At 38.3% G+C, this 12,358-nt stretch overlaps 1 protein-coding gene across 2 annotated transcripts in view; it reads right to left on the bottom strand.

The window, feature by feature from the left end:
• The window catches only part of camkvl (CaM kinase-like vesicle-associated, like), a 39,608-nt gene that overhangs the window by 12,033 nt on the left and 15,217 nt on the right, over positions 1-12,358 (bottom strand). For both annotated transcript variants that reach the window (XM_088408319.1, XM_088408318.1), the window contains exon 2: positions 365-471. In XM_088408319.1, coding sequence (XP_088264445.1) covers positions 365-459 — 95 coding nt within the window. In that variant the 5' untranslated portion in view covers positions 460-471. The remainder of the gene's footprint in view (positions 1-364; positions 472-12,358) is intronic.

The following is a 12,358-nucleotide window of genomic DNA, read 5'->3' as shown; positions in this document are numbered from 1 at the left end:
TGACTTTGCCATATGGCCGCGTGTGTGCATGTGTGTGCATGTGCGTGCGCGCGTGTGTGTATGTGCTGGGGCTGCAATGTGTCGAGAAAAGATTTTCAGTAGGGCAAAAAGCAGGCGTGATTTTCACGCCACATCCATGCACAAAATTAGACGGTTGGTTGGCCAAATGAAAAGTTGGCAGACGTAAATCTTCTAATTCAAATACTTGTGAATAAACAATTGGATTCTCAAGGCCAACAAAAGTGAAGCTCCTGACAAAATTCATTTTCTGTATACTGTGTATACGAACGGGAATGTCGATGAATTAAACATTGCCGAATAGGAAGGAATCAAAACACATTACACTAAGATTTATGGTACTTACGCTCGGAGGACCTGGCCGATTTCATATTTGTCTGTCACATCGGATGTACTATCATATGTCTGCCCGTCTCTCAGAGCAAGGCACCCAAATGGCATGACGGCATTCACCTAAAAATGGAGCAAAGCACAAAATGGAGAAAAGCACAACTTATTTGGCCAGTAATTTCTATAACATATGGATGATTGGATATAAAACATTTAAAATGAATAAAGGGAAGATTTTAGTCTTACGAAAGTTTCAGGTTGCATGCTAACCTCTATTTGGCTTACATGATATTGGGAAAAACCTTTTTCAGCAATTTGGCTGTTGAAACAGGCTGGATGTATTCTGAGATAATTAACTGTAATAACATACAGTTCATAAAATAGATTTTCATATTTAGAAAACTATTTAGGTTCAGTCATGCCCCGAGATACTGTTTACCTATTGTATGGTAATATGCGTTTAAAGAGGAAGTCAACCCCCAAATTTTGTTTAAGGTAATATGTTTTATGTGGCTCGACTAATCGAAATATGACCCTCTGACCGTTTTGATCAATTTCAGGCGGGGGCCATTTTGCCACTTGCTGTCCACTGGAAAGTTTGCTCAAGGCTCAGGAAATGACCAATCAAGGCTCACCTACCTTCTTAGTTTGGTCATGCGATGTTCACAAGCTGAGTTGTGTTTGGTCAGTACCTGAACTTTGGGCAAATGTGACGTTATTTTCAGTTAACTGGCAAAATGGCCACCCCCTGAGATGGATAAAAAAGGTTTGATTTTGCTACCTAAATAATATTACACAAATGCAATTCAAAACAAATGCTATGTTTAGATTAGTCTGGGTGCATAGAACACATTCTTAAAGAAAAACTATTTTGTGGTTAACTTCCACCTTTATGATTGCATTTGACTGGCTTAAGTCCCATAAAAAGTAAAATTCCTTATAAAACATATCAAACATGTTTGTGATGTGCAAGTTACATGTGCCATTTTCACGATGGAAAATACCCTTTTTGGTATATTAAACTTCTCTTCACAGTTGGTTATTTGCAACATCTAAAAGCCTCACATTAAAATTAAGCTTTATAAAGGTCACCGCCATTTTCATCCCAAACGACTGAGGAAAGGAGCAAGTTTAAAGTCATTTGTATATTCATGTAAGAAAGTAATTTCCTATAAAGCCCAACACAGTAAATATCCAGTCCATTTTAAAATAAGTGTGCCTGAATATCCAGGTAAGAGAAGAAGTGAATCAGCAATCAATACATTGCCACTTCTCCCAGTCTTGCAGCCACCCACATCCTCCATGCTCTGTGGATGCAAACGCCACGTCTTCTATCCTCCTTTTCTACTGCAAAGTTCCGACGTTTACCAGATGTACAGTTAGACCCATAAATCTCAGGACATGGGTCAGTTTTTTGCTCTAACTTCCATGACAGCGGATTTGAAATTTAACACGCAAGATGTGCTTTAAAGGGACAGTGTGTAACAAAAAGGAATACATCAAATGATTGTAAATTTCAAAAACTTCCAAATGGATGTGTTCTTAATGACCACCAGTATGTTTTAAATATAACCATAGGTCTAGTTATTATTAAATCATACTACATCGGGGGCGGCCATGTTTGTTATAGCTACAGACAATGGTAAATGCAGCACCTGCAGCACCTCCTACTGTCTAAATCTTACAGACTATCTATTTAACGGCAGACTAGGGCTGTGTGTTACGGTCAAAATAATTTCTTTTTAGACACTCTGGGCTGGATTAGGAATTGAATCAATTTTAACCCTTGCGCAGTATTTTGATCATTTTTGGGTCATTTTCTTCCACATCATTCTCGCAGTATTTTAGGCGAGGAAATTCACACTATCTGGTAGTGTGATCAAGGTACTCGTGCCATGTCGTGAGTTAATTAATACTGCGTCTATATCCTTTTGACCTTTCAATGGAGTGGCTAGTTCTGGCCACTTTATCAGCATTTGGTAGAAAAATGAATTCATGATGATGACCAATTAGAAGCGATGGGATCATTTTGGAGAAGGCTTTGATGAACTGAGGTTATTAAGTCAACTAATAAAGCTGCAATGACTTCAGAACTGAGTTTTTGAAGATTAGCCAACAGAGGAAGACAAGAATAGATAACACATTGAGAATGGTTGGAATGGAAAACAAGGGAAATCCTCAAGGGTAACGATATTTTGAGAGCACCAATTTAGGATTATGAAGAAATATCAACGCTATCATGTCAAATCCCACTTTTCTCAGTATGTCGCATCGCTATTGCGACAGTCGCTTCAGGATAGGCGGGACTTGCGAGAATTGTGTAATCCCGCCGCTGGCCCTAATCTCTAATCTCTATCTCTAATCCAGAGCACCGGGATACACTATGGGCGTATGTGTTTCGCCAATGTGCCAGTTTGAGCAAAGTATAAAGGTCGAAGTGGAGATGTCACATGCGCTTATCAGAGTTAGACTTGCATGATGAATGGTTACGTGCGCATGCGTGCCCATATGTGCGACGCGGAAATCTGGAGCCATCGGAGGGCAATCGAGCGGCGGATCGAAAAAGGCAGTTTTACAAGAAGATTACGCAAATGAAAAAATATTATCATGGTAGTTTTCAAGATGGTGAAAGTGAGACTTGATGTGAGTAGAGTTCCATCAACGCGGTGGGAAGAAACAAATGTGTCCCATTTGAAATATGGCAATGGCTGTTCTGTAGCTGTTCTTTATTATTATTTATAGTGCACAATTGCTACACAGGCCATTCATTCAAAGTGCTGCTGAGCTCCATCAAGAAGGCAAATAAAATCATTCCATCCACTCATAAAACACAAAAATCACTAAATCATCGTAGAAAATGCTTTTAAGACAACCCAAAACTAACTAAAACCAAACCTTACATTTATTAAACTAACTATAATAATTACTATATAATGAAAATGCCCACAGTCTATCTTGTTGAATGAATATTATACATGAGTTCACAGGGTTCATTTTGAACAATATTTATTTAGGATTACGGTACATGTGGCCAGAAAAAGGGAGGTCAAACAACCATTTCAGAATTAATGAAGAAGTAATTTATTACCATATTTTTGATCTATAATGCACACCTAAAATGCTTGAACTTGATCAAATATTAAAATTCAGGTGTGCCTTTTACTGTATATAGACGTCAAATTAAACTTGAGAGTTTGTATGATTTGCTGTATTGGTTTGTTTCCCAAGTTTTCCGAAATATATCTATTCATCAAGACTACATTTTGTAATCTGGTACATATTGTAGTCTGAAAAACACGGTACCTCTCGGACAAAATACATACACATACATATGTCCTCAACAAAATAAGATGTTTTTTTTTTCCAGAATGTAACACTTCCCTCAAGTGTATGTATAGAGGAGTTTATAAATCTCTAAAAGGATGTCATCGACAAATTAGGCCATTGTATTATTATTGTTAATAAGTAATATTGTTATACTGAAGAACATTAGGTCTGGATCCATGTCAAGAGACTCAGATCATCATATTTATTGGTATTGAAGATTGAGCTCAGACTGGATGAAATTTGATGAGAGCCAGAGATATTGAACATGGCATGAATGCCAGCCAGAACCGGTAAAAACTAAAGTGACACTGTGTAAGATTTAGACCGTTTTTCATTTAAAATTAATAAAAGATGATGACTTCCAAAAACATACAAATAAATGTGTGCTTAAAGACCAACAATATGTTCTAAATATAATCTTAGGTCTAGTTATCATTAAATTATATTACATGGGGGGTTGCACTCCTCCTACATTTACCGCAATACCCCTAAAGCTCCCACAGGCGCATGCGAAAAATTACACCATTCCCTTTAAGGTTCAATTTTCAAGTACCAAAGCGTTAAAATGTTTATTAGCTTCTTGAAATGACTTCCTATCAATTCAGATAAGAAGTCACCTGTATATAATGTATTTTATTCATGGTTTACGGATGACAATTTCCTCTGGTTGTACTTTTTTTTTTCCTTACAGGTTACAATGTAAAGATGCTGCAGAAAATCTTATACGTAGAGAATACTGAGTCAGAGCAAACCTTGAATTGAAGGCTGAGTAGGAGGCAAAAAGGGAGCAAGAGAGACGAGAAAGGAGTGGTGAGAAAGATGAAAGATGAGGATAGAGGTGCGAAAGGATGGGGCTCTGCGACTTAGCCATACATATAGAAAATAGTGCAGCGGTGCAAAACACAAAAGTGCAGAGGCAGATTTGAGACTTTTCTCTTCACGGCTTCGCAGCTGTACGTGTGTGTGAACGTTTCCAACCGTAAAAGTGTGTGGGAACACTGTCGCTTTATGAAGGGCTGTCCCTAATATCAGCACAGGCCATACTGACTAAATAAACAAAACAAATACAAATAAAAGAATGCATGAGTTTAGTTGGGCATATCAAAATTGGTTGCTCTCAAATTTTTCAGCAAAAGAAGCTAATTACATAAAACAAAAACCTCACCTGGAAATGCTTTGTGCAAAATTGCTTTAAAGAAGTGATCATCCCCTCCCACCCTCCACGATATGACTGATAAAAAATGTCAAGCTTGCATACTTTATTATAATATATTTATCCTATATTAAAGCTTCCTGAGATTGGAAAAAAAAATGCAAAGAAACAGGTCCTGCGGTTCAATAAAATGCCTCAAGCTACGACTGCAAGTTCCATTCTGTTCTGAGATGGTAACGCTGAAAAAAGAGCACGTAAAAAAAAAGCAATTTTGCATATGGAGACGGGGCACACATGCAAAAAGTCGGGTGTGAATGCACATTGAGCTCTGGGAAACATCGCACTTTAATTTCAAAGCGCTCGCGCTGTTGTCGTCATGCTTGTTCACGAGTGTCGAGTCAAGGTTGCATGGAGGCTCAGAAAAGGATGGAACGGAACATCATTTCATCAGCTTGGAAGGTGACAAGTCAAGGTTATTCTTAGAACCGGCGCACATTTCCAATCCCACAGAGGCGCATCATTCTGTTAAGAAATAAAAAATGGGATCCCATCGAAGATGCTGCAATAATCAGAATTGTGGATGTCAAATATTCGTCCATCTTGTGACATTTATTTGTTAGAAGAGATTTAAAGGGAAAGTTGATTCATCAATTTTCTTCACTCTTTGCTCTATATACCAATCTAAACATAAATGTGATCAACAATGCAAATGTAGAATTTGTGAATTAACTCTTTCAATGCCAAGGTCATAATTTCACCTTTTCTATGAATCCATACATTTAATCCAAGCCACATACTGAGCACTTAGATTCTTTGACCTATCACTAGAGCGAGCAATGCTTCTCAATTATATTTTGGAGATGCCGATATGCTATTGGCTGGCGTCACGTCAATCACAGAAATGTCGATATGCTATTGGCCGAACGCCCTCATCTAGCTTGATGGCACGAGCTGGTCGGTGTGTTGTGAAGACTTTGCAAACTTTTATCTGTTAGACATGGCTTCTAAAAGTGCAAGTGGCGGTAAAGGAAGAAGTAAGAGGATGATGATATTAGAAACAAAGCAGGAGATAATAAAAAAAATACGAAGGAGGCGCACGTATAGTTAACCTTGCTAGTGAGTATGGCCATAACCGCTCGACAATCGGTACAATTCTCAAGAAAAAGGAAGCTATTAAAGCAAACAAGTCTTCTAAGGGCATGACTTTCCTTGCCAGGGGACGGACCTCGGTCAACAACAAAATGGAGAGGCTTCTTCTATTATGGATTAAAAAGAAGGAAAAAACCTGTGTATCAAAGTGCCTGAAAAAAAAAGAGGCCCAGGGTCATCCGTGGCCCCCCTGGCCATCACTTCAAACAACTTTACTAGCTAATAATGATCATCATGGAGTATTATATTGTGAGTTTTCTGTTTTAAGGTACATTTTTGAAATTGCAATCTAATGGCTACTACAAAATCTTAGACATGGGAAGAACAAACAAACAAAATAGTTTAATCAGAGTGGAGGTTTGAAAACATAGATCCATCCTTGCTCTGACCATTTAATATGAAAATACACATCTGAACATTGGCAGAAAAGAGCTTTTGTTTTTTTTTGCCCGTCAAATTACATTGCATTGCATTACCTCAAGCTGGGTGACAATATGGCGCCAGCACATGTCACTCTCCAGATTTTGATTTCTACGCCTTTGGCCTGCCAAACTTTGAGAATAACTGCATTAGACACAAGCATTCCCAATTAGGTTACTTATGTACAAATGCTCTCATGAAGAAATGAAATAGGATGAAAATAAATAAACAAAATGACATTGCTTTGACCAAAGTTGATTTGCACGTGCAATGTAACTGCGCCACCCACATTATCAGGAAGCCATTCATCATCATTGGTTTGAATTCTTAGTCGAATGGGACACACAAGTATGTGTCATTGTGAAATATATTATTTAAAAAAAAAAAAAAAAAAAAATCAATGATTGCCAGGGGAATGGAGCCCAAGCAGCAAAGAATGGTTGACCTCCGCTTACTTCTGCCTCTGTGAACAAGAGCTTCCAGGTCTTGCATGTCAGATGTCACGTGAGAATGATGCACTTCTTACACACCCAAAGTATCGACACACAATTGCGCACATGCACACAACTACCTAATTCTATAGATCCGGGCGCTTCGCCAGTGCAACAATGACAGCAGCATATTCAATTCAATCAACGTGAGTGTGACAATTTACTCCCAACAGTCTAGTCTTCTCATTTCGTGGAATTTTTTTGGGCTGCACTGTTTGCAGTTCATATGTATGTCAGGCAAATGTAATTCAAACAATATTCGCAATTGGGCTGTTTCTATCGGTGGCTCGTGGAAAAAAAAATGTACCTGAGCTTAATACGACTGTGAATATTACAGCAAGTGTTATCTCTTAGTTTTCTATTTTTAATACATTCAATTTTTTCCCACACTGTAATTTTGGGGTATTGTGGGTAGAATTTGGAGATAAGAGGTTAGTTTATAAAGGACGTAACATGATATCTAAGTACTTTCCACAGTGCAAATGTGAATATCGATTATGTTTGGCACATTGGCGATTTAATTTCTTATTAAATATAAGTGTTAGGGTACCTAGCTTTCTAATCGTGTGGCGCCATCTTGCAGCTCAACATGCATCCATCTATCATTCGGACCACTCATCCTCACGATGCTTGTGGCTGATTAAGACTACTCCAACTGCATGAATAACGGGGCCAAAAACAAGCATTTTGCTGACATTAAAATGCAAAGTGACGTTAATATACCGCTCTGACTAACATGTGTTCGTTCTTTCAAATCAGTCCCCGTGAGAACCCGGTATTCTTAACAATAGTTTAATACAATTTGGGATAAGGTTGCAACATGACAAAATATGTAAAAAGTGAAGAGCGATGAATACTTTGCGGATGCATTGCATGTAAATGGTCAAAACGACCAAAATGAAGACCCAACTGTCAGTCAGATTTCAAAGTCACCCTCACAGGGCCCTTGATGACATCAACATTTTGCCACCCCCTCATTAGCTGGTTTGAGCAAAGAGTATTCCTGCAATCTGCCCACATGAATACATTTGTTCCTCAGTGTCTCTGCTGAGTAAGACTATTTTATTGAAATAATTAATGTATTACTATAGATTATCGTAGAGATCATTTTGAATTGCTCCAAAAAAATTAACTTACAAGTAAAAACTTTTATGAGTTATACTGCACTTTGTAAAACATCGTTGGTTTCTATAGTTGCTATATTATGTGTTGAAAGCTTAGCTTTTTTTCATTCTTGTTATAGTGGCTATTTTATATTCATTGTATATTACGCTATCTTAGAATATATTGTATATTGCTGGCATCGGGCTGAATCCTCGCATCTTAACTCTATTTTCACAAATAACGCTCACCCAGATGTACTGCATAATAGTACACAAAAAATATGAAATTCACAAAAATGTGACTTTAGACGTTTTGGCCCAACATCAGCAGTATCAGTCAAAGCTTGCATGTTGCCCTGCTCTAAATTGTCCTTAGGTGTGATTGTAAATGTGAACGTTTGTTTGACTTTGTGTGCCCTGTGATTGACTGGCAACCAGTTCAGGGTGTCCCCTGACTACTGCCCCAAGACGGCTGGGACAGGCACCAGCCGCTAATGAAAACGGATGGATGGACGTAAGGTAGACAGTGTTTTGAACGGCTCATTTTAGTGAACGGCTCATGAATGAACGGTTCCCTTTAAAGAGGCAAAAGTCCCATTACTACTCTATCTATTTTTCCCTGGTGTAAATCAGTATGTAAGGCAATTGTTGCTCAGTGTTTTTTGATCGATATTTAAGATATTGCTTGATTTTCCCGACCGTGCGAGTAGCAACGAAAATCATTGAAAAACAAGCTTGTTTTTAAGTCTCTCCACTACTTAGAGTTTGGGATTCGCCGGTAGAAGCGTTATTAGATTCACAACCCCTTGAAAGAATTGCAATGGGTGTAATTAGGAAAGAATAACACAATCAATATCTGAGATGCATCTGAAAGCGCACAACATATTTTGCCATTAATATCACTTTAGCCGGGGAAACATTAAACAGGAATTGGTCTTCTGATTACTCCCAAGTTCATTGCCCCAGTTGACAAGAATGCGTTGGATATTGAGTCGAGCGCTCGTCCGCCTCAGGTCGCTCGCCAGCTTTATTACGATGTTGTGATGTGAAAGTGGAGCTCGAGCAAGAGTTGCAAGGGTAAGACATAATACCCAGGAGAAATGAAGAGGCGGGCTAAGGGATCATCTGAAAAGAAAGTATATTGGGCACACAGCAACTCACACATTATGAGGTACACATCAACATATAATAGCTAGCGTATGTGTGTGTATATGTGTGTTGGGCAATCAATTCAATTGCTTTTATTTCTTTCTGTGTGTTTCCACAGGGGTGCATCTCCAGCTTGCACTAAACACTAATTCCCTTACTGCTCATAGCGCCACTCTCATCTCAGCTCTTTATTATGTTTGTTTGTAGTGCTGCTCTTTGCATCGGTAAAGAAATACAGTACAGTGTGTCTAGACACATACACACACACACACACACAAAGAAATGTGCTACATAAAGAAATGGTGTACAGTATTCGCCACATCTGCAAAGCAAAGCAACATTCACGCACCCTGTAAACTGACAAACACTAGATGCGCGTCTTTGTTTTTTTACACTATTAAAATTCATCCTTCCTTTCTTGAGCTATTGTCTTTCCTCAGGTTTCAGTCCCCTCGTTAGGAGAGTATGTCTGTGCAGGACTTGCACGGTAAGTGTGTCCTTGGGGAGAAGAGTGTCTTTCTCTACCTGGACAAAAATAAATAAATGCATGCCTGTCAAGAGGTTATGTAGAACCGTGCAATATTAGGTATTGTGAGTGCACTTCCTGACAAACACAATAGAAAAGCCAAGACGGAGACAGAGAAAAAAAAGAGTCATAGGTGAAAAACCAATGTTTCTGTAAGATATATATATATTTTTTTACTATACATTTTGCCCAGGTATTTTCTGATTTGGCCGGTCACTGGGGAAGCGTTTGGACGGACCAGCCCCAACTCCAGTGCCAGTTGATGAAAATACATACATTTTCCAAGACCAACGACGGCAGAAGGGGATACACGTACTGATGGGATTGTAAATGACGGGCCAGCAAAATGTAAAATGCCCACCGCTGTCGTTATCATTGTATCATCAAGTAGAGCAAGTCATATAACACTTTGGATTGGTCAATAATTGGTAAAAATAGCACTCATATATGGGCTGACCAAAAATATAAATTGCGGGAATGAGGACAGCAGTATGCATACAGTACATGTTTTTCTTCCGAGCCTGTCATGAGGTTGCGTTTTTTACATTTTTTTTAGTATAAGGTTCAAATGTGGCTGTTGAAAAGCCCAGCTAGAATAAGAGATTGCATTTACCATGTTTTTTTTAATAATTATTTCATGATCTTCATGGTTAAATTGTAAATCAACATTTTCTATAGTTTCAATATACTGTAAATTCATTGCTGTCAAACGTGACCAACATTAAAAAAGAGGAAAAGAAAACAATTACAAAAAATGGTGATACATTTCTTGTTTTTAATTACAATAGCTTTATCATGCTTAGTGTAATAATGTGGTTGCCTGCACTATTTGTTCGCTTGATTTTGTTCCCCAGCCGATTCCAAAATGAAAGTTTTGAATGAAGTGCAACATTCAGAGGATTCTCTTTCTATGATGTCCAATTGTGTATGGAAATACGAAGGAAGTCCATGCATACACACAGGTGCAGCAGCTACACAGCTCAACAGTATAATTATGATTAATTACCAATCATCAGTCCCTATTTTAAGTTTGGGTGCGTATGGGTCTGTAATGAGATAAATACACAGTCTTTCAGTTCCACGTTCCTTTAGCCAAATCTTTTGCGTTTTACATCACCATTGAAACTCACAGGCAATCATGCCACAATGCCATATTGATGAAATGTATTCCATCACTGTTTCTATTCTGTCTACACGCCGCAAATACAATAACAACTCTCAAATTCCTCCTTCAATAAAACACAATGATGGGGTTATTACTTTGAGCTCTCGATTGAATTGGTATGTTCCTCGCTGCTGATTAAAAAACAAAATCTTTCACAATTCACTCATGCATGCAGCTGCGGAAAAATAAGCTGACAATATATATGCAAAGTTTGCGGTGCGGAAACAAGGCAGTCACGAACATATCACCCATGAAAAATATAAAACCATGGAATAAAACTCCTCCTGTCTATTCTGATACACGCGCATCTCGCAAAGAATGAGAGCTTGAGATCACAGTTAAAAATTCAGGGGATGCTGCAGCCCTGAAATGAAGACATTTGGAAAGTGGTGAGCCGCTTTGACATGAATCGGTACAGACGCACAAAGACTCTCCAGCATCGGATTGCCTTCATTGTCAAGACATTTTCCTGTGATAACGTATGGTATTGCCAATAGAGAATTGACGTAAAGACACACTAAGCTACAAAGGAAACCAAAAAGGCCAGTGGCAGTGTTTTCATGGGCAGCAATCTTCCACCAATTGGTTCAAATGACAGGCAATACTTGGAATGAAATAACGCCACTTTATTTCAGCACCCATGTCCAAAATCTGGCCCAGAGCTCAAACGTGGCCCGTGCTCAAATTTCCACTGGCCTACAGACTCTGGCGTAAAATTAATAACATGTCAGCACCGTCAACCACAGTATAAATTGCATGAATATAAAGCTCTTTCATAGTCCACCACACGGTGGCAGCAGACCTGTCGCCGCACTTTTGGCTGCTTTCGAAAATATACTCCGACCACCTTCGAACGCACTACTCATGTCTTGTTAGGTGTCAGAGTGAACCCCTAGCTGCATGACCCTTTCCAGCCCAATTCTGCCTCTGGCTCACTTTGACCCTGGGCGTCGTCACACAAATAATTATTACCTATTAGATTTTTTTTTAAAACCAGTGTTTTTTTTATTTATTTCAAATGCATTCAATTAATGTTAAATTAACTAATTTAAATAATTAATTAGGTGACTCAGTGGCGCAGTGGTTAGCACGTCCGCCTTACAGTTAAGTGATCTGAGTTCAATTCCAACTGGCTCTGGAACTTCCTGTGTGGAGTTTGCCTGTTGTCCCTGGGCCCAAGATTTATAAACATTCAAAAAGCAATTTGGACAAAATCACATTCACAAAGATGTATGTAAATTCCATTTTTAATCCATATTATTCAACATTTACTTTAACTTTCAAATGTAAGGCTAGATCTGTACTACTACTGTAATGTTTGAATATGCATTTATGTGTAATAGGATATGTCAAATATAAATTTTTTAATCCCCAACTTTTGCATTTTGGACAAATTTAAACGATCTTTTTACATATTGGAAATATAAGACTATAGGTTGATATTTACTGATTTTTTGCTTAGGATTTAACTACTTAAAAGAAAGTGTGAACCCTATGAAAACATTTCTGGGGTGTCACAGTTAAATC

The sequence above is a fragment of the Hippichthys cyanospilos genome, chromosome 2 (genome assembly GCF_059441005.1).
Source record: "Hippichthys cyanospilos isolate Australia breed blue-spotted pipefish chromosome 2, RoL_Hcya_1.0, whole genome shotgun sequence".
Taxonomy (NCBI): Eukaryota; Metazoa; Chordata; class Actinopteri; order Syngnathiformes; family Syngnathidae; genus Hippichthys; species Hippichthys cyanospilos.
The sequence above is the reverse complement of the archived record's forward strand: the minus strand, read 5'-3'. Positions and strand labels throughout refer to the sequence as shown.